This window comes from Natator depressus, chromosome 13 (genome assembly GCF_965152275.1).
Source record: "Natator depressus isolate rNatDep1 chromosome 13, rNatDep2.hap1, whole genome shotgun sequence".
Classification (NCBI taxonomy): domain Eukaryota; kingdom Metazoa; phylum Chordata; order Testudines; family Cheloniidae; genus Natator; species Natator depressus.
Window position 1 is genome coordinate 18,618,201 of NC_134246.1, and position 23,755 is coordinate 18,641,955.

General features: G+C 40.8%; 1 protein-coding gene across 9 annotated transcripts in view; it reads left to right on the forward strand.

The window, feature by feature from the left end:
- ZMYND8 (zinc finger MYND-type containing 8) overlaps positions 1-23,755 on the forward strand; it is a 122,407-nt gene that overhangs the window by 7,990 nt on the left and 90,662 nt on the right. Inside the window, exon 1 of one of the 9 annotated variants that reach the window (XM_074970061.1) lies at positions 21,297-21,410. The exons of 6 other annotated variants lie outside the window; for them this stretch is intronic. In XM_074970061.1, the coding sequence (XP_074826162.1) occupies positions 21,397-21,410 (14 nt within the window). In that variant the 5' untranslated portion in view covers positions 21,297-21,396. Of the gene's footprint in view, positions 1-21,296; positions 21,411-21,600; positions 21,815-22,480; positions 22,509-23,755 lie in introns of those variants that run through there. 2 more of the 9 variants (XM_074970062.1, XM_074970063.1) reach the window with 2 other exon arrangements.

Consider the following 23,755-nt stretch of genomic DNA (forward strand, 5'->3'; position numbering starts at 1 on the left):
GGCACGATGATGGTTTGGAAGTCCTAGTGGAGAGGGATTGTTACTACTCAACATTTATACAGTGTCATAAATGTATATGGTGCCTTACAAAAATAGACTAAACATGTTGCCACCCCAAAGCTTACATTGTAAGGGATCAATCTTACTGTCACTGAAGTAAAAGTATTGATTTTGGTGGGAGCAAATTCAGGCCCTAAATAACTAGACAAACATAAGACAAATCACAGATTTAGGCAATGAAATGCAGGGATTATTGATGAAAAGGAAAGATTAATTGAAGATGGCAGTGTGGAGGTCAGGAGTAATGGGCACAATGGAAGAGAACAAAGATGCATGATCAATGCAGTTTATCCCCTATGTCTGTTCTTAATCAGATGGATATTACTGCTGTAGGGGAGGTATAAATATACATGATCTAGATCCATGCACATTTGTGTGCACACATGCTTCTTTTACTGCCGTAGGATATACAAGTTTTTCTCTCTTGCAATGGAGATAAGATTTATCTTTGAATGTGGAGCTCTTTAAAGAACCTCTTTCAAAGGTCACTGTCTGATTCAAATACTGTATATAAAATAAGTCTTATCTTGCAAATAACACCATAGAAAGCTGAAAATGTAAACACTTGTCATTCATTTTCTGTTCTTTATGCTGTTACATTAATTATTGCATTTTCTCTCCATTTGTATAATAAAAATAAATGAGTCAATTACACTTTCAGGCTCTAATACAATGCTAAAATGCTTGAATACAAAATAATAAAAATAAATTAGTCAATTACACTTTCAGATTTTAATACAATGCTGGTGAAGATTTAAATCCAAACACAAATATTTTAAGAAAAAACAATGAAAACATTTTCATTGGCATTTTATTTTGTAAAAGTTTATTTATAAAACCTACATTTTTGGCAAAAGCTGACTGGACTGTATCCCAGTAATAGCCATTTCCTTTTCCTCTCTAACAGGTTGATAATACAGCATTAGAACCATAGGTGTTGAAAGTAGGGGTGGTGCTGCAGCCACTGGCTTGAAGCGGTAAGAACAATCCAAATACATGGTTTCCGCCTTCAGCACCCCTACTATAAAAATTGTTCCAGCACCACTGATTAGAACCCTTGCCAGAAGAGCCAGGCTGTTTTACTTTTTCACTTTAAAAAATAAATTTGCATCTTTTCTAAAATGATTTGCTGTTAAAGCAAATTTGAGTGTGAATGTGAGTGTGTTAACTTTTAGTGCAACATCCACATGCAAAATAACATATCCAAATATATTTGTGCTAGAGATGGACCATATGGATCTGAAACAATTTGCCAGTAAGAGATATCAGTTGTTCACAAATGAGACAGGAACTTTCTTTTTCCTTACTGCTTTTCTCCTATGATAAATCTGAACTCTCCATTATGTCATATGCTCTCTGATACCCTAAAAGCCTATGAAAACATAATTCAAATGGGAGGAAACTACAGTTCTGAGAGCTTTAATTTGGCTCCTCTTGCTAGAGAACTCACCTGTATTATTGATTCGCTGCCTCACTTGAGCTGTAAATTTGGCCTAGATTTTTAAAAAAATATATTAGTGGAGCATCCAGAGAAGACAGCTTTAAAAACAAAAAATATTTTTTCATATTTATTAACAGCATAAATTGACATATCTAATATACAAGGGTTGTTTACAAATTTGTTATTGCTCTCTCCTGTTTTTTGTTTGTTTTTTTTTTAAACCACAGATAACTGGCATTATCCCCCTGTGGTATAGTCTCCAATAGATCCCCCACCATCACCAACTGAGTTTCATCTCACAGAGACACAGTCCCCTGACCACTCTTCCACCAAATAAGTTGGGTAATGACATTGGAGTGAGCTTCCTTTAAGGGTCTCCTTTTTTGCTTTTATTTTTTGTATCCTTTCCATGAGTAAGTTTTATGCCAGCACAAGTATGGAAGCTTCCCATTGAATTAAAAGGTTTATTTTAAATATATGCTAAAAATAGATACTGCAGTTAGCAATGCTGTTTTAGACAGGCCTTCAGGAACAAACTGTAAAGAGAAAATTGAGAATGAAAGTAAGCCATTAGCTGTACAGTAACCATTTACTAGTAGTGATCATTTTTTGTCGAAGTCAAATTGAAGGCCCTGTCTCTACATGGCTCACAACAATGTTTAACAATCACATATTATCTTATGTTAAGACGCAGGCTAGAATTTATTTTACAGTACAACCTGAGTATAACACAAAACTAGCATCACCCAGCCTGGCTGGTGAAACTGTGTTATTACCCAGTTCAGCCAGTATGGTCAGGAGTTCTATGTAATGAGTTGCTAATATGATATCTAAATAGATAACCTTGGTCTACAAAGACTAATATACCATCCTATATTATATGCTCTGCTACGGAGAAACTGATGCGCAGAAATCCTTGAGACTGTGAACTAGATCTTTTTTAAATTTGATTTTTTTCTTTTATTTCGGTGGAATATAATGTCATGCAGATCCCTCAATTTTTAGGTTACTAAAGATTGTTCCAGCCAAATCAAAATTTATAGGTGCACTTAATCCTCTCTGTCATTTGTTTTGTTTTGCTGCAGGTTTGCTAGTATCCATGTATCGACAGTTCAACATATTGCATTTATTGTTGTTTAGTTATGAAATCAATTGGTAATGACTTCATAGTTAAGGTTGCAGTCTAAAATGGGCTTACAATGGGGCATAAATTAATGTTTTTCTCTAAAAATAGGTGACCAGTGGATGTCCAGGTTAACTCAGGGCTAGTTTGTATGCTCTTTGATTTTATGTGTAGTTATTGTCTGGTTTCTCTTCATAAATTTGAATTTGGGCTGACTTTTTTGAGGGGGAAGAGAGAGGGCAGGAATCCATTGTTGATCCATACTCCTTTTAAAAAAATTATATATCTGGATAAAACACTGGCCCCTGCTGCTGCATGAGTGCACCTCAGTCTTATTCTACAACAGTTCCTTCTAAACTAGGTCTTTCTGGTAAGTGTCTTAACTAATCTACTGGAATTAGAAGATGCAGCTTTATAAGCAGGTAAACTTGACTGGGCTATTGGACTACAAAACTGAGTAATTCTCTTCCGCTTGATCAGCGTACCTATATTGGTCGGGGTGTGAATAGAACACACCACTGACCAATGTAGCTATGCCAACATAACCTCCAATATAAATGCAGCTCTGTCAATGGAAGAGTGCTTCTGTATAACTAACATTATTTGGGGAGGTTGTGTTACAACACTGACAGAAAAATCTCTTCTAGTGGAGTAGGCTGTGTCTGCACTCGGGGATGTGGGTGTATAGCTATGCCAATATAGTCTCTGAAGTATAGACATACCCTTAGGACTTGTCTACATAAGGGGGTGCTGCACACTGCAGGGGTGTGAATTCTAAAGCGCACTTACATGTTGTGCATTAATTGGTCTGTTAAGAGCAGTAATACTCAGACCTCAGTGGTCCCGGAGCCAAATTAGTGATTAGCATTACCCAAAAGAGCCACATTAGAGTGAATTAATTGTTCATTTACTATTTATAAATTATTCTCAGAACAAAGTGACTGACCAAGTATTATTTTATCAACTACAATTGGTTAATAACATAGTAAAAGAATCCCAATAGGGTAATAACTTAGATTGGTTAATAATTAAATCACACAGTGTTTTAATATCATGTACTGCAAAGAGCTGCAGGAGATACATTAATGAGCCACTTGCGACTCACGAGCCTCAGTCTAAGTATCACTTGTGTAGACCCTTCTGGTGTGCACTAAAAGTTCCCTGTACATTAAAGTGCACTAGAGAACTTTTATTGTGCAGCAGAGGGTCTCCGCAGACCAATTACTGCACAACAAGTTAGTACGCATTACTCCACTATGTATAGAAGCCCTTATGCTGCCTGAGCTGTGTCTATGGAAACTGTAAGAGCCTGTGTTCACTGCCTTGTTAATTTGAGCTAATTCAAATTTTGCCCCTAACCCAACTCCTGTCCACAAATCACTAGCTTGAGTTAAGTGGTGCTTTAAACTCAACTAGTTGGCGTGTGTGGGGCTGGTTAAAGCTCAAGTGCCACTGATGATCAAGCTAGTAATGCAGTAGCTCAAGTGACAACAGCTCAACTGTTAATCTGATCACTGTGATGTTAACCAAATCACTTTGTTTAGTGGGAGTGGTGTTTTGCAGTTTATTCACTCTCTCGAGGTAGGCTAGCTAGAGTGCAATAACTTGAGTGTACTAGCTCAGGGCTAAACTGTTGCAGTGAAAACAAGCCGTTAAGTAGTTTACAGACTACTTAGGAAGCACTTCTAGTAGTGTAGTCAGAAGTGTCACTTAAATCTACTTTATGAGTGTAATTGTTACATCAGTTCAGCTGCCAAAGCAACACAATCATGCAGGTTTACTAGGGTAGAATAAGTTTCAGAGTAGCAGCTGTGTTAGTCTGTATCCGCAAAAAGAAAAAGAGTACTTGTGGCACCTTAGAGACTAACAAATTTATTTGAGCATAAGCTTTCGTGAGCTACAGCTCACTTCATTGGATGCATTCAGTGGAAAATACAGTGGGGAGATTTATATACACAGAGAACATGAAACAGTGGGTGTTACCATACACACTGTAACGAGAGTGATCAGGTAAGGTGAGCTATTACCAGCAGGAGGGCGGGGGGGGGGGGGACACGACGACCTTTTGTAGTGATAATCAAGGTGGGCCATTTCCAGCAGTTGACAAGAACGTCTGAGGAACGGGGGGGGGGGGGGGGGGGCGGGGGGGAATAAACATGGGGAAATAGTGTTAGGCTTGAATAAAGACTGGGAGTGGATGGGTCATTACACTCCCATGTGAGTTCGGATCACTATTTGGTTGGCTACACAAAAGCGGTACATTCTGGGAAGTGAACCACTCTGTCCTCACCTGGCTGTCTCGCAGCACTAGAATAGTATTGTTGCAACAAAATCTGTAAGAAACTAAGTGTTTTATCTTTACTGGGATTTGTGTGCACACTTTCAACTTTGGTCAGACTGTGTTCATACCTCTCCAGTTCCACCCTCCTGGTCAGTTCTAACAAAATATAAATCTAAAATCATAACTCAGGGGGGTTGGGGACCAGCTGAGTTTTACCTAGTTTCATATCAAAACCATGGATTTAACATTACTTAGATTCAAAACCATAAAATCAATTACTATGCTTATTCAGAAGTTAGTTAACGTTAGCAATCTTTGGATTAACTTGGTCTTAGTTTTTAATGATATCGGAGGTGGTTCTTTGAGGGCCTCTGTGCATTGGCACTCTTCAGACAGTGTCTCAGAATCTTGAGCTTGTACATCCTTCTTGAAAGCTATTCATTGGGGCTTCATGAATACCCCCTTGTGGTGTCAAACATTTGGTGTCCCAGACACTATTAGGCACTTAGAGGCCTCAAGGGCTCCACTTGATGCCAGAGCCATGTCTGGACTGAGATCCAGAAGAGATTTTAAATGCTGTGCAGAGAAAGCATGGAAGGCAACAGCACAGCCTTCTGCTTGTTCCATGACAGGTCCAGAACAGCTAGTGTTGGCAGCAAAGCCACAGTTCTCTCTGCTGTAGACTCTGTCCTCAGGACTTGCACCAACCTTTAGATGGGGCTCAAATGCAGGGTCTTCAAAGGCGTTGACTCACCCCCATCGTTCCTGACATAATACAGAGGCATGTGGTGCCTCTTGAACAGAAGCCTTATCTTAAGACTCTAGAAGGGTCCATGCCAGCCCCCTTGTATGAATACATAGAAGCAACTCTCAGATAATCTCAGTTACTGGGCAGTAACCCTTCTTTTTGTGTTTTGTTGTGAACATTTTACACAGCACTATTTAACAAATGTGACTCAGTTCCTACATCAGAGTTCCTACTCTGATGAAAAACTCTTCTGGATAGCATTCTCTATATGCGCATTTATATAAACCTGTTCCATGTCAAACAGACATTCAGCAGGCTCAGTTTGAATAGATATTGCCCCATATGAGCATATGGCAAAACTTTCTTGATTTCAAATTGATATCAATGCACTGCTTCTTAAAAGAACACTAGAGGGTGCTGCATTTCTATTCAAGTTAGGAAAGGATGCAGACAAAATGTTAAATTATTAAACTCGTGCTCTGCTGCTCTGTTCTACACATACAGGGGCAGGAATATGTTTTGATAATTAGTACAGTAGAAGTAACAAATTATAGTGTAACTGGGAGGATGGAGGAGGCTTGCTTTTCAATTTTCAGTGCTTGTCTAATAGAATTCCTGTGTCAGAAAAAGTCCTTATTTCTATTTAAGGATACACCTGAAGTTGTATTTTTCATTCCTTTTTAATATTTATATTATAGTAATGGTCAGGATCAAGGCCCATTCTGGTAGGTGCCATGGAAGCACATATGAAGACATGGTCCACATGCTACAAAAAGCTTGTAGTCTAAGGCCCCAAACTTCTTGCAAACCACTCTGAGGCCTAAAGATGAGCATTTATGGGGAGAGACTGGTGCTTATTCAGCAAATATTGCTCTGCCTTTTAATAACTTCCCTAGATTTACGGGTACTTATGAAAGTTGTGCACAACAGACAGAAATCTGGAGATTTAGTTGGACAATTATGTAAAATTTCATCCTCTCTTCACTGTGCCCAAAATCAAATAACTCTAACAGATATGTAGGAGGTAAGCATTTGTTTGTTTGTTTGTTTTGTTTTTTAGTTTAAGTTCCTTAAATAATTAAGAAGGAAACAGGAAATGGCCATATGAAGAATTTGCTAAGAAGAATTGAAAAAATAAGCTTTGCCAATAAAAACCATTGGAAAACAGATATTTTGTAAGGTAAATTTTATAAATATGGTAAAGGTGTAAGATTAAACAATATGGTAATTTTTTTTAATGCAGTTATATACTGGTTAGGGGTTTTATGGTGGTTTTTTTAAATTGCATTTGGGGTTATTTAGCTCTTTATAGTATTGTAACAAACACTGGAGCTTGCCTTCACTGTGAATTTAGTAGTAAAGAAATGTGCCACATTGCAGCCAAAATCTGCCATTTGTAGAACAGGTATGCCACAGACAGTTACATTGCAAACTTCCATTCCTTACCCCTCAGGATACATGAACACTATTGTGGATTAAACAAGAATGCAGTCTTCATGACCCATTCGATCCTTGCACTCTAGACAAGGCGTCTCCAAACTTTATGAGACGAGGGCCATATTAAATTTTTGAAGGGGCTTTGTGGGCCGAAGCAACTGTGAAAGAAATTAAATATATGCAAAATTGTTAAAAAAAACCACTACTCTACTGTGTCAGTGTTGCATTACATTCTAAATCAGGTATAAAAGTTAATCGATGCAGGTACTGTAAGTTGGCTCCCCTTTTTGGGTCTGCTCTGCCCCGTGCCTGCTCCCTTCTCCCTGTGCCTGCTAGGCGTGCCTGCTCTGCTGAAGAAAATGACAAAGGATTGAAAGTTTGGCTGTACTTTGGTAAGAGAAGCTCCAGGTTCCCATTGTTGGTTGAGACTGTTTGGTTCTATTAGTGCTGTAGTTAAAATTTAACCATTATGAAATTGTTAATTTCCATCTTCTTTACTCCATTTATTGGAGATGTAATTAAGCATCTGGCTTGTATTTTTACTCTTAAGGCAGGGGTCCGTGCCTGCTCTGCTGCAGCAGCAACTCTTCCCTAAGTTGGCTCCCCTTTTGGGGGGACACTGGCTCCCGGGGGCACTCATCCCACTGCACAGCTCAGCTGAGCTACCCCTTTCCCCCCCGCCCCGCGTGAGCTGCTGCCGACGGCCCCTCCCCCTGCCTGCTCGAAGTGCCTACTCAGCTGTTTGCTTCTCCCCTGTTGGTTGGAGGGCCAGATAAATGGAAGCCCCGGGCCGAATCCGGCCCATGGACCGTAGTTTGGAGACTCCTGCTCTAGACTGCACACAAGGGTGTTAATACTAATTGCAGGGAGCAGATTGAGACTGGTGGTGGTGGCACTCCATGCTACCCTTCTTTCTGTTTTCATTGGCTTCTAAGCTTTCATTAACATATCCTTCCCCCCCCAAGATTCTAGTTGCAAGTATTTTGTTTTGAAAGTGAACTGATGCATTGCTGACCCTAGCAGAGTGAAACAATAGTTGTAAGGGCCAAATGCTCCCCACCCTCATGATAGGAATGGAAAGTCTGAAGCCCAGCCAAACCATCATGGATGAGCAGAGCAGGCCATATAGGAAGACTTAACCTAGAGGAATCTGGTGGCAAACCAGGAAAAGTACAAAGGAATGGCCAGTACTAGTAATTTTTATGTCATGGCAGTGTCCAAAGGCCTCAGTCAGGATCTGAGTTACATATGCATATGAACACATGATCCCTGTCTTGAAGAGCCTTCAGTCTAGGACAGTGGTTCCCAAACTTGTTCCGCTGCTTGTGCCAGTTTGGTTACCTGCCGCGTCCACAGGTTCAGCCGATCGCGGCTCCCAGTGGCTGTGGTTCGCTGCTCCAAGCCAATGGGAGCTGCTGGAAGTGGCGTGGGCCAAGGGACATACTGGCCGCGGCTTCCAGCAGCTCCCATTGGCCTGGAGCAGCGAACCACTCTGCCACAGGTCCTGCCCCAACTCCATCCCTTCCCACCCCCTTCCCTCAGCCTGCACTGGCCTTGCTCCTCCCCACCCCCCAGAGCCTCCTGCCCTCCACGAAACAGCCGATCGGGAGGTGTGGGGAGGGAGTGGGAGGTGGTGATCGGCAGGGCTGCCGGTAGGTGAGAGGCGCTGGTAGCGGGTTGTGGGAGCTGATGGGGGGCTGCAGACATATTATTGTGGCTCCTTGGCAATGTACATTGGTAAATTCTGGCTCCTTCTCAGGCTCAGGTTGGCCACCCAGGTCTAGCTGGTGCCATTGCAGCCCCCTGGTGGTCAGAAGATGCATCTACAGCCCAGTTTGAATGAGTGATATTTGAGCTAGGCTACAGGGATGCATGAGAGGGCTGACAAATGCATGTCATGTGAGTTGTGTGATCCTTGGCTGCCATGACTCAGTCCGGAGAGGGAGCATAAGCAGCTCCCATTAATCTCAGTGGAATGTTAACGCTGAAACATAAGAGTGAGAATTTTAAATTCAGCATTGTTTTTTTACTGTTTATCATTTTAGCAGAAGTATCCAGCTACTTCGGAGTTCTGTGTGAATTTGAGGATTGGGGCAGTGCATGAGAAGAGTACCTCTGATTTTCTGTCTGAGCAATTATGATGATTTATGTTCTTCCTGTCCTCTAGGAACTGAGATAACTATTGCCATTAAAAGGTTTTTTTTAAATGTTCAAATTCAAAACAATTAATGTAGCTACATTGGCAGTCCTTGACTGTTGGTGTAATTTTTTTTCTACATTTTAAATAGGTCTCTACCATAATATAGTTGTAGGGGGAAGTGGACACAGTAGCATTCATTTGCGTTACTTAGTAGTAATGAAATTCAGATAATAGTATTTGCCTGGATCATGTTTATGTAGGATTACAATGTTTGGAGAAATCCAATATCCAGGATGAGCTAGATGTTATCTAATTACCTTTTTGCATTCCATGCAGGAGAGCCAATTATGGTTCTCCTGAGGGCATTCCACAAAGACACAGGAGGAATTTCACAACAAGGGCAAAATGCAGGGGGAGGAGCTGAGCTGGAATGGAGAGGTGTAGGTCAAAGATAACTTGCATGACAAAAGTGAAAACTGAATTAAATGCTAGTTTCTGTGCTAAACTCATCCTTTACCAGCCTGTGGACAAATGCTGCATAAAAGTGGTTTTGACTTTTTGTTTTGTTATGTTTTGTTTTAAATGAGTCCCCTTTCCCTTCCCCCGCTTGTGAAATCCTCTTGGTACTTCCGATGAAGTGAGCTGTAGCTCATGAAAGCTTATGCTCAAATAAATTTGTTAGTCTCTAAAGTGCCACAAGTACTCCTTTTCTTTTTGTGAATACAGACTAACACGGCTGCTACTCTGAAACTTAGTACTTCCTGATTCACTGACTATAACCCAGAATGTATCATCTTCTGACCTTACAGATAGCGTGGTTTCAATAAGCCTTCTAGCACTTGGTATGTTGCATTCTGGGATCTCTTCAGAAACTGGGAAGTATCAAGAGGATTACACAGAGGAGAAAACAATTCTTTACAAAAACCAAAAATCAACACCACAGGTAAACTTATACGTGCGTCTGAATGTCCCACAAAGCCTGATATATGGGACTTCGTACAGAAATCTGCTGAATTCAGTTTTAATTTTTGCTTTGCAGCTCTTTGTACAGTTACAATGTTGTATACAATGCAACTACTCCTATGGACCCAATAGAGTCTCTGGCCCTTCCCCACCCTATGTGACTTGTAGAGTTATGCAAGCATATTGCAGTTTTAAGAACAAAGTCAAATGCATTGAATAAAAGAGCTTGAATACTAGTCGCACAATTCAAGATTGCTACTTATGTAGTCTAACTAATGAAGGTAGTCATTCTGAGCTACTGCTCTTGTTACCTTATTAACAGATAGCACTGGTACAACTCATTTCACCCCCTGTTCTCTTCTCCCTACTTTTGTGCCTCCACCCTTTTAGAACAATGGCCTTGATAAGGGCATAAACACCTTCACAGCAAGCCCAGCTCTGACTTTTTTCACTGGGGCCTTGTCTACACTGCCACTTTACAGCGCTGCAACTTTCTTGCTCAGGGGTGTGAAGAAACACCCCCCTAAGCACAGCAAGTTTCAGTGCTGTAAAGCGCCAGTGTAGACAGTGCACCAGCGCTGGGAGTTACTCCCCTCGTGGAGGTGGGTTTTCTGTTTTTTTTTTTAGAGCAGTGAGAGAGTTCTCTCCCAGCACTCAGCCACTAAACAAGCCGCAGCAACACTTTAACATTGCCAGTGTAGACTAGCCCTGGGTTGAGCTCAGGAAAGCATTTCATCATAGTCACCAGGTACCAATTAGTAGTAAGAAAGCTTAACAAACATTGAGTACATATCAGACAGTGCAAGAAAAGAGTATATCACCATCTTCTGCAAAAAGAAACTCCATAGGTACTGAAATGAATATAATTGTGTGTGTACATGCTAGTTAATGAGAATGAAATGCATGCTAATGGCAGGCCAGCCTTCTACTTCTGTTGTGAAGTCAGGTCTCCTGTATCAGGGAAAGGCCACAAGTAGAACAAGTGGTGCTTGTTCTCAGTTTTATATTGCAAACTCATTATCTTCTTCAGTCCATCCACAAACATGGAAAAGACAAGGTCCCAGCCCCAAGGATTTTAGTGTCGGTTAGGCATGTGCAATAGATTACAAAGGCCGGAAAGCATGGAAACATTGATGGAGGTATCAGAAACTTTGTGAAAGTGGTTTTATGATATATTTGATTGGCACACAGGGCATAAGAGGCTGTTCCAAGTGTAGTGGTGGCAAGAGGGAAGTTGTACAGCCCAGAGTGGGAGAAGGAGACAAGGGAAGTAATTAGGAGAGAGGATTGGGAATAATATAGAATGAAGAGGAGGAACTGCAGGTGTGAAAAGCCTTGAAAGTCACACCATAGCTACATTTACCATGCAAAACAAGGAGTTGGTGACGAGATTAAAACTGGGGATGAGCTGGTCATGATTTGTAGAAGTGAGTGGTGATGAAATCAGAGATTGGAAGAGGGAAGATTATGGTAGCAGCAAATATTTTCTGTTACCAGTCCTTGTAATTTTTATTACATGGCTTATGATATTTTAGTGTGCTTCTTAAAGACTCCGGCTCCTGCAGTCTTTTGAATACATGAGAATCTCCACTTTTATTTAAAAAAAGAAAAAGTAAGTTTATGGCTTCTCATGGTTCCAGAGAAATGCTTGAAAACATGTAGCCTGAAGGATCAAAAATTAGAAGGTAAATGAAAATAATCCAAAATGTATCTTATTTAATTTATAAATTTAAAAACAAAAACCAGTCTCATGATTGTTGGTGACCCTGATTCATGACTTTTGAATGTTATTGCAGTACTGTATTTTGGATAGACTTGGAGCGGGAAGTCTAGAAAGGAGGTGGTTACAGAAGTCAAGACAAGGTTTAGCCAACACACAGAATGAGTTTTAGCAGTAGAACTGGAAAGGAAAGGAAAGGACAGGACATTTAGAAAGGTTCTCATGCAAAAAAATCCCCAAATGTCCAAAGACATGGTTGAGGTGTTTGTTTGTTTGCTTGCTTGCTTGTTTTTTTAACATAGAAATCTTGGAATCAAGATCTGTGGATAAACTGGAGCCTTAATCACCAGCATATAAAATAATTAATTGTAAAACATTGTCAAGAGAGATGTCAGCTTTTCTTGGAAGGACCCACCCAGTATTCTAACACCTACCTGGGCTAATGGAAAATAAAATCAGATGTGCCCTCACACATAGACTAGTGATGCACTGGTATAATAGCATTGGAGCCAGAGTGTTCACTCACAGTCAGTCAGTCCCAAACCACTCTTTTCTGCCTGGGGAGTTTCTCCCCAACTTGGATATTCCTGTTTCTGCACAAGATATCCTATTACGTGCAGGACAAGTCCTCCACGCGGCCTCAGAATCCTTTACACTGGCTGCTGCAGCACCTTCTTTAAAACACCACTGCAGCTAGGAATCTAGCATGCTTTGGAGATTTAAATATGTCTTTGGCAAATGACTGAGCATGAACAGAGACATCCTTTAAGAGGAGGACATGCATATTATTTCAACATATGAAAATTTCTGCTGAGAACTATTATTCTCTTATGCCCTGCTTTAATAACATGGCAAATACTTTTAACACCTATTACAAATAAATAAATAAAATCAGCCTCTCCAGTCTGCATACTTAATCTGCAGTGAGACAAGGAAGAATCAGTATGAGCCAGAACAAACAAACCAAACCAGAAGTGTTACAAAAATATTGTCCAGATAGACAAGTGAATGTACATCTGGCCACTAGAGAATGTACATCTCTCTAGCTCGGTGGCAAATCATCTCATCTCAGTCACGTGGCCTAGGCAGACTCTCTTTCTGGGCCTCTGACAAAAGTACCAGCTCCTCCAGCAGGTCAAATAGCTGAGCCTCTGGCAGTAATTCTAGAAATGCAGGAGCTCTAGAGTCACCTCTAGACCCATTTAGTGAGATGTTTAAAACAGGAGCTCCAGGGTGGGGACAATTTGGAAACCGCTGCTTAGATTGCAAATCTCTAGCTCTAGCCATGATCTATAGGCAGTTACTGGCACTGCAGCTTGTTCAGAATAAAATGGGGAAGGGGAACAATCTCTGTCAAGGGAAGACACTGAATTAGTGTTTAGAATTCCATGTTCAGAAGACAGGCCTCTTGCTCAGAGACTTAGAAACCCCAAGTCAGTCTACAAGCCTTTTAATGCTAGAGAAATGTAATTTCCTCCCTCTCCCCTTTCTGCTTTTCCATTGGGAATGTGACTCCTCTTCCGTTGTGTGTGTGTGTCTCTCTCTCACACACACACATGCACACACGCAGGACTGTGACCTGTCTCTCACCCGCTGGTCCGTCTCTCCTTTCCTTGTGGGTTTTTAATCCATTAGGCTTCTCTTCTGAGGCTGTGAACAACCCACTTATTTCCTTATGGAGTGTATATATCCCCCCGCCCCCTTCAAACACCTCTTCCCTATTGGCTCTCTTTTACTTTTATTTCCAATTGTATTTCTCATTGTAGGTTGGGGGATTGGAGACCTGTCTCGGGCTGCTGCAATTTTCTCTGCTTGAATGAGACCTCTGCCAGTGTTAGACAGAAGGTGTGGTGTTTGGGGCTCTCCAGGAAACACTCCTCTTGCCCATAGTGAGCAGTGGGCAGAGTTTTGGAGGTCTCTGGAGGATGGCACTCCCTGCCTTTGGTAGGTGCAGCCAATGGTCCTCTTAGGACGGGGTGGGCAAACTTATTGGCCCGAGGGCTACATCTGGGTGGGGAAATTGCATGCAGGGCCATGAATGTAGGGCTGGGGCAAGGGGTTGGGGTGTGAGAGGGGGTGCAGTGGGCAGGAAGGGGCTCAGGGCAAGTGGTTGGGGCGGAGGAGGGGTTCAGGATGTATGAGGGGGCTCAGGGCAGGGAGTTGGGGTGCAGGAGGAGGTGTGGAGTGTGGGAGGGGGCTCAGGGCAGGGGGTTGGGGTGCGGCAGGAAGCTCAGGGCAGGGGGTTGGGGTGCAGGAGGAGGGCGGGGTGCAGCAGGGGGCTCAGCGCAGGGGGTTGGGGTGCAGCAGAGGTTCGGGGTGCGGGCTCCAGCCCGGCGCCGCTTACCTGGAGTGGCTCTGGGGTGGCAGCGGCGTGCGCTGAGGCCAGGGCAGGCTCCCTGCCTGCCTTCCCTGGCCTGTGCCACTCCTGGAAGTGGCTGGCACCACATTCCTCTGGCCCCAGAGGGCTCCATGCAGTGCCTTTGCCTGCGGGTACCTCCCCCAAAGCCCTAATGGGCCGGATCCAGCCTGCGGACCATAGTTTGCCCACCCCTGTCTTAAGAAATGGTGCCTCCTACCTGTAGTGAATGGTGGGGCGCAGTTTTGGCACTCTTGATGGATGGCATATCCTGACTGGAGCTCTCGGGGGGGGGAATAGCTTCTTGCTTCTGGCAGGTGGGGTGAAGTTTGTGCAGGATGAACTCTGCCTTTCTTATTTTTCTCCTTTTCCCGCATCTCCTCTTCTCCCTTCCATCTACATATGAATGGCCATACTGGATCAGACCAAAGGTCCATCCAGCCCAGTATCCTGTCTACTGACAGTGGCCAATGCAAGGTGCCCCAGAGGGAGTGAACCTAACAGGTAATGATCTAGTGATCTCTCTCCTGCCATCCATCTCCACCCTCTTACAAACAGGCTAGGGACACCATTCCTTACCCATCCTGGTTAATAGCCATTAATGGACTTAACCTCCATGAATTTATCCAGTTCTCTTTTAAACCCTGTTATAGTCCTAGCTTTCACAACCTCCTCAGGCAAGGAGTTCCACAGGTTGACTGTGCGCTGAGTGAAGAAGAACTTCCTTTTATTTGTTTTAAACCTGCTACCCATTAATTTCATTTGGTGGCCCCTATTTTTTTTTTGTGGGAACAAGTAAATAACTTTTCCTTATTCACTTTCTCCACACCACTCATGATTTTATATACCTCTATCATATCCCCCCTTAGTCTCCTCTTTTCCAAGCTGAAAAGTCCTAGCCTCTTTAATCTCTCCTCATATGGGACCCATTCCAAACCCCTAGTCATTTTAGTTGTCCTTTTCTGAACCTTTTCTAATGCCAGTATATCTTTTTTGAGATGAGGGGACCATATCTGTATGCAGTATTCAAGATGTGGGCATACCATGGATTTATATAAGGGCAATAAGATATTCTCCGTCTTATTCTCTATCCCCTTTGTAATGATTCCTAACATCCCGTTTGCTTTTTTGACTGCCGCTGCACACTGTGTGGACGTCTTCAGAGAACTATCCAGGATGGCTCCAAGATCTTTCTCCTGATTAGTTGTAGCTAAATTAGCCCCCATCATATTGTATGTGTAGTTGGGGTTATTTTTTCCAATGTACATTACTTTACATTTATCCACATTAAATTTCATTTGCCATTTTGTTGCCCAATCACTTAGTTTTGTGAGATCTTTTTGAAGTTCTTCACAATCTGCTTTCGTCTTAACTATCTTGAGCAGTTTAGTATCATCTGCCACCTCACTGTTTAATCTTTTCTCCCAATCATTTATGAATAAGTTGAATAGGATTGGTCCTACAACTGATCCTTGGGGAATACCACTGGTTACCCCTCTCCATTCTGAAAATTTACCATTTATTCCTACCCTTTGTTCCCTGTATTTTAACCAGTTCTCAGTCCATGAAAGGATCTTCCCTCTTATCCCATGACAACTTAATTTATGTAAGAGCCTTTGGTGAGGCTTTCTGGAAATCTAAGTACACTATGTCCACTAGATCTCCCTTGTCCACATGTTTGTTGACCCCCTCAAAGAACTCTAATAGATTAGTAAGACACGATCTCCCTTTACAGAAACCATGTTGACTTTTGCGCAACAATTTATGTTTTTCTACGTGTCTGACAATTTTATTCTTTACTGTTGTTTTCAGCTAATTTGCCCGGTACTGACGTTAGACTTACCGGTCTATAATTGCCAGGATCACCTCTAGAGCCCTTCTTAAATATTGGCATTACATTAACTATCTTCCAGTCATTGGGTACAGTAGCTGATTTAAAGGACAGGTTACAAACCATAGTTAATAGTTTTGCAATTTCACATTTGAGTTCTTTCAGAACTCTTGGGTGAATGCCATCTGGTCCCGGTGACTTGTTACTGTTAAGTTTCTCAATTAATTCCAAAACCTCCTCTAGTGACTTCAATCTGTGACAGTTCCTCAGATTTGTCACCTACAAAAGACGGCTCAGGTTTAGGAATCTCCTTATCATCTTCAGCCGTGAAGATTGAAGCAAAGAATTCATTTAGTTTCTCCGCAATGACTTTATCATCTTTAAGTGCTCTTTTTGTATCTCGATCGTCCAGGGGCCCCACTGGTTGTTTAGCAGGCTTCCTGCTTCTGATGTACTTAAAAAACATTTTGTTATTACCTTTTGAGTTTTGGGCTAGCTGTTCTTCAAACTCCTTTTTGGCTTTTCTTATTACATTTTTACATTTAATTTGGCAGTGTTTATGCTCCTTTCTATTTACCTCACTAGGATGTGACTTCCACTTTTTAAAAGATGTCTTTTTATCTCTCACTGCTTCTTTTACATGGTTGTTAAGCGACGGTGGCTCTTTTTTAGTTCTTTTACTGTGTTTTTTAGTTTGGGGTATACATTTAAGTTGAGCCTCTGTTATGGTGTCTTTGAAAAGTGTCCATGCAGCTTGCAGGGATTTCACGCTAGTCACTGTACCTTTTTAATTTCTGTTTAACTAACCTCCTCATTTTTGCATAGTTTCCCTTTCTGAAATTAAATGCCACAGTGTTGGGCTGTTGAGGTGTTCTTCCCACTACAGGAATGTTAAATGTTGTTATATTATGGTCACTATTTCCAAGCGGTCCTGTTATAGTTTCCTCTTGGACCAGATCCTGCGCTGCACTCAGGACTAGATCGAGAATTGCCTCTTCCCTTGTGGGTTCCTGTACCAGCTGCTCCAAGAAGCAGTCATTTAAAGTATCGAGAAATTTTGTCTCTGCATTTCATCCTGAGGTGAAATGTACCCAGTCAGTATGGGGATAATTGAAATCCCCCACTATTATTGAGTTTTTTATTTTGATCGTCTCTCTAATCTCCCTTAGCATTTCATCGTCACTATCACTGTCCTGATCAGGTGGTCGATAATAGATCCCTACTGTTATATTCTTATTAGAGCATGGAATTACTATCCATAGAGATTCTATGGAACATGTGGATTCATTAAAGATTTTTTATTTCATTTGATCCTACATTTTCTTTCACATATTGTGCCACTCCCCCCCCCCCCCATGACCTGTTCTGTCCTTCTGATATATCTCTTTCATTTGTTTTTCTTTCTCTTCCTGCTCTCATCCTTTCCCTCCAACCCCACCCACTTCCCCATTGTCTCGTAATATCTTACCTCTTCAAAGCATTGTATTGGCCAAATGCTAGCTCAGGGGTGCCTAGGGTGACCAGATGTCCCAATTTTATGGGGACAGTCCCCATATTTGGTGCTTTGTCTTATATAGGTGCCTATTACCCCCCACCCCCGTCCCGATTTTTCACATTTGCTGTCTGGGGGCCCAACATATGGCTTGCGGGCTGTACACGGCCCATCAGTGAATTTCATAAGGCCCACAACCTGCTTCAACACACTATACTAATGGCTGATTCATTATCATTTTGTTGTCATGTGTCTCTCGCTTTGAGACAAACTTCAACAAACTGGTTTCTGAGAAACAACCTCAGACTTCTAACTCAGAAAATAAACTCTTTATTTGTGATTATGGAGAAGGTTATGTGTGTTTTCCTGTTTTTCCCCCCGTGTTCTTTAATTCTGATACACGTTTTATGCACTGATTTCTTTGTTTTTAAATAAACAATACTATACATAGAAACAACCTTTCTAAATACATACGAAACAAGCTGAACTTAAAATATAAATCAACACAGGGTGACTTTAAATCTTATTAAAATGCATAGAATCTGTTTGGCCCGCACAAGGGTGTGCTTAGGTTTCTGAGTCCCTCCTGTGTAATAACGTTGTGCACCTTTGTACTAGCTAATTTTATCTCTGCAATCACTCTCTCTCTCTCACCTTAACAAAGCTCTTTGATTTCTTCCCCTCTTCTTTTTTTTCTTTGTTCTTCCACACCCAAAACATTCACAACTCCCATGAAAGAGAACTGGTCAAGCAGCAGTAGGAATTGTCTTTTGTTACAGGATAACAGACATCATTTACTGATTGCACCCCTGGTTCCTGTAACTCCTTAATTTGAGCTTCCATCTACTGTAGTAAGATGTGTCTAACAGGGCCAAAAAAACAGAGAAGCATTCTCCTTCCTGATTTCATATTTTTAAAATAATGGACAACCCCCAATTCCGAGCAGTACACCCTCTCTGGGTTTTGTTCTTGTTTTGCTGGCTTGTGACCAAAGACAATTAGACCAGTCTTTCTAGTCAGGCCTTGAATAAAAAGGGTAGAACTTGAGGCCTCCTCTAAGGCTGTTGCTGTTGCCACTCTGTGCATCAGCCAATAAGTTACTGTCTCCTGTGTGGCCGATCTTCTCCCTAAGGACGAGTGTGTCATCTTGGCGATGTGCCCAGGCTCAGCCACCATCAGCGCCATTGCTTTCACAGAGCCACGTCTTGCTTAGCAGAGAGCATTGACAAATACTATGTTCAGTTTTATTCATTCACTGCACTTCATAGGGAGTTAAGTTTTTTGTTTGTAATGTGAATGATATCAGAGCCACACAGTTTGTTGTCTGTCTAATGAGAATACATTTTAGAAGTTGATAATTCCCTTTCTCTTATAGCTACTGCATGGAAAAAAACAACACCTGCATATTTATGCATTAGAGGAAATAATCCTTTGCTGCACAGTGTTTTAGGCACACAGTGAGAAAGAAACCTGCTTTGAAGGGCTTGAGCTATTAATAGAATACTGCTGCAAATGCTCACTTGAATGTCGTGCATTTCCAATGTTTTGTTGCTGCTGTAGTGGGCTGTACGTTTCCCTTAATAGAGGCATTCTGTTTCTGCTGCATTCCTAAAACAGAACTAAACTGCCCATGTAATCCGTGAGCCTTCCTGATCTCTGCCCTGAAAAATATTGCCCGGGTTAAAAGGGAAACGCTTCCAGCAGAGACTCCATAATTGGTTAGGAAATAAGTGAGCATTGCACTTGGGACTTTCAGTCTGCTGGTACAGCCTAAAATGCAAGTGCACTGAAAAATATACACTGTTTTGTGACATGGTGGGTTGGGATTTCCTCTTAAAAGGTGCTTGTTGTCTCAGAAACTACTTTAATTCAGCATGCAACACTACAGCCTAGGATTATTTTTTGTATTGAATTGCACATATGTGAGTCAGCAGATTCACAATGGAAAAGCATTTATACTCGTGTGGTAAACTGATTCTGTCCTTTCGGGTGGTGTGGTGGGGTTTATTAGCTTTATTTGTAGAGATTGTTTTAGGAATCAATAACTCTTAAGGGCAAAGTAGGGAGTCTTGTGCGGGCTTCACTGGCAACTAGACTTCCTCCTAATTTCAGGGAGAGGCTTTTTACTGCCTGCTTTTGTACAATCCTGTGTTCTGCATCAAATCCCAATTCAGTATTGTAAGAATGTTTAGCTTTGTTTTGGTTATTTTAGTTCATTTTCCATTTAATGTTTAAATCTTAAATCTGTCCCTTCCCTCCTCCCTCTTCGTTTATGCAAAAAAAGTTTGTTTAATAAAAGGTCACATTTTGATAATCAGTCTCTTTTTCTCTATAACGTCCATGAGCACTGTAATTTGCAGGTGCCTATAGAATTTTTTGCTTTACCAGTTTTTCAGGTGCAATATTTTGAGTACAAATGTAAACACTAGGCCGAGGCCTTTGTGAAAGTTTGGCCCTTAACATCTCCATCTGATTGTGCCTTTCCCTCTCTTGGCATAGTGAGAAATCTGCTACTCCTCTACATTCTGCAGTAAGAAAGAGAATTGAATCACAGGATATTTGGAAGAGGATGAACGCTTATTTTATTTTAGTAAAGTGATTGAGAAACGGCTCTAAATCAAACTGATTGTTTAAATGGATTGCGTTTTAACTTGAATCATATTCTATTTTTTTCAAATTCCTTCATTCTGCAAAGTCTTAATCTAGGGTAAAAACCGAAGTAAAAAGCTGTAAAATCTAGAGAGCTGTGCTGATGTTCATGCTTCCATCTGAAAGCAGACTGGTATTTTTCCACATGCTGAAACCCATGTCTTCTTCGGACCTACATCTTAAAAAGTACTGAATCTGACAGGGTTAATAGACAGGAAGCGGCAGCTGCAGCCGACTAATACGGAAGTCAGATTTTTGTTTAACTGACAGATTTGGAAGGCCTGAGGGGTGGGGGAGGGGGAATTGGAGAACATAGCATCTGGTGTGATATTGACAATTTGTATTATTTTCTGCAGCATTTTGTTTTTAAATTAGAAGAAAGGTAGATGTGTGTGTGTAATGAGCTCCGTACTCTATAATCTGAAATACATTATACAATAATTTTTGTAGAAATCAAACATTAACTATACTGTTTACACTAAGTATTTAATGGAATTGTGCTCTGTGTATCTGACTAGTGGGTGGGTGTTTGGGTTTTTAAAATGTAATAAATGATTCCTCCTGATCCTTCAGTATTTGTTTAATTTTGTTCCCTCCCATGCATGTTCTGTTTCTAGATGCGCTCCTCCCTTTTCTAATCATGGCTTTCACTAGGTGGGCAACACTTCAGAACGGCAGCAAAGTGAATTTAGCTTTTCTCTTAGAAAGAATAGCTTTTGTGACCTGGATGAACCTTCCCTTCTGCAGGTTTAAAATATCTGACTGCAGTCAGCATTGCTAGTTTGAGGTGCACTGCTTTATTTGAGCAAGCAGTTAGTGATCACTTTCCTCTGTTTGAAAATCTGACTATTTTGTACCAGGGTTCATGTGTAGGACCTCTTTTTAAGTTTCTTTGCTGAAATAGGCCTAGCTTAGCCTGTCTTCTCTATGCACAGGATGGCTCCTGCTTGCCAGAGCTGCACAAAGATAATCGCTCAGGAAGTGTTTCAGCCAATCCCCTGAAGCTTTACATTCAGATTTACCAAAGTAGCCAATCCAGGATTAGCTTTTATTAGGAAGACAGATCATCAAGCTGAAGTGCCAAGCCCTTTCTGTCTGAATACTGAGAGCCTGTCCTCCATGTTTTATAAGTATTGACATAACACTGTGTTAACAATGCATCCACAGAGGTAAGCTTTACTTTTTACATTTTTTTTTCTCTAAGACCTATGAGTTGTGGGTTAACAGTGTGATTCTCTGTGATTTGTTGCGCAAAACAGACACCACTGCACTTTATTAAGTTGAAACTGTTTAAATTTGCTTTCTTGGGTCACATGGTTAGTAGCCATTAGCCATAGCTTTATTTTGCAGACTGGCAAAACCTTGGCATACCTACTTCTTCACAGGAGGATGGTGTTTTTAGAGTTTATCAAGATCCTGGTATTCCAAAGAAGCTTTCTGTCTCTGAGCAGTTTGCCAGCACTATTGTCTGTTGTGTCACATGCCTGCTGAAGAGAAAATGGAAGCTAGGGAGCAGATGCATTTAACTGCCCTACAGGGAGTCAAGCAGGGATAATGGCAGACAGCAGAACAGGCAAGTTTACCTTTCTAAACAGTGAATGGAATAGCGAAGCTAAGTTATCTCTGAGAAAATATGGGATTTTAAAAAACGTGGACATCAGCAAAAAGTGCTAATGGCAGATTGTAGATATTGGGCCTAGGTGGTATTGTGCTGTTGCATCATGTTTTTTATGCAGCTTATCTTTACTTGAAATGGATATTGAACTTTTTTCTTACAGGAGTAGTTAATACAATGTGTTTCTCTTTCTGAAGGACAATGTATGGTTAACATTTTGTTCCTTTAAAAGCAGTTTCTCAAACTGCAGGTTTTAGAATTAGTTTTTTGGTCAATAAAATGCAGCAGTACATCTGTTTAAATGCCTAATTCTTCAAAGAAAAAATATTTTTCGACTCTTAGCTTCCTTTTCTTGCATAGTTAAAATAAATTTATGTACCTTTTATCTGTGCCTTTTTGTTTTACTCTGTAGCAGCCTCAGTTCTGTGTTGTGGAGTCCAGGAGATATAAAATCATGTCTGGTTCTTAACAGTATTACATGTTGTTCATTTTTGGTTATAGTCTTTTTTTGGTTGGGGGGGGGTCTTTATTTTGATTTTGGTTTATTGCTACGTAATTGTTTCAAAAATTTCCCTTTTGATCAATTCCCAAATCTGCCAGCCTGTTGTATCTTCTTAACTGTGGAAAAATGAGATGGTTGCTTGAACAGTTGGTAAGTAAGCAGTGTGCTGCTCTCTGAACATTTTTAATAGTTTAACAATTTTTGGTTTTAACAGGGGGCCACTAGTCCAGCAGATGAAGTACTGTCAGTGGCTAGTCATGTAAAAAAATTGGAGCTTTGATCAGTATCTATTTTAAATGACTTGTTCAAGTAAGCTGTGTTCCCTTTTGAATGTACTGTTTTTCTGATAATATGCTGCTAAACTTGAAGCTTATGCTTCCTGTTTACCTGTGGCCAGTGAAAATTTTTTTACTTACGCTTTGTTCCTAGATCCTTAATTAACATGTTTGGAGGCTAGAGCTCCTTTTGGTTGTTCCTCAGGCTTTTGAGGTGTAATGAAAGTGTTAGTACTCAGCAGTACTTTACTCAGTACTTTACACAGTTAAAGGGATATTTCTTCTTAAGTCTGTGTTTTTGAGATTACATGAAATATCACCTAAAATCAAGTTTTGTTTGATTTATTACTAATTTTGAACACCTTGTGCCTTTGTTTCATAGATGAGCTGTAACACTTGTATGGATATCTTAAGTTGCTTTTCACTGCACATTTTCTCCTAGCAATGTAGTTATCAGAAACATCTTATTTGGTGCTTTTGATCTAATTTTTGCAGTTTTATAGTCGTCCAGACCATACAGTGTTAAGAATGGACCCAAATCTAATGTGGATCTAGAAATGATTATACCTAGTCATTGTAACTTTTATAGAAGGGTCCCATCGATTGATAACATACTGTAACATAGCCGTTTAACTCTGGTTACTTCTTTGCCAAGATTAATATCTTTCTTGAAAATGGAAAATCCCACAAGATTATTATATGGTAAAAAATGCTTAATTCAGATCACAATCTAAACCATTGCTGAAGTGTACTGTTGCTTCATGTTTTTATAGTACTTACATATGACAATATATTTTTCAGCATACGCAAAGGTGATAATGCACCTAAGAAATAATGAGTTTATGCTGTTTTTATTCTGTGATTGCTAAAACGAGAAATTGCATTTGGGCATAGTTTTCCTAATAACAGTATATACACATTAGCAATTTGGTTTGGAGCCTTAAACATTGCATAATATTATATTTAATATGAGGAAGCAGGAATAAGTGAGCTGCAATCAAAAAGCTTGCATTAAAATGGCTCCCACAGGTTTTGTTAAACAAGGATCTGTTTCAAATCTGCACCTCCTGACACATTGTTGACAGTGAAGTATGTTTGTATAAGCTGCCCTTGTGCATGTAA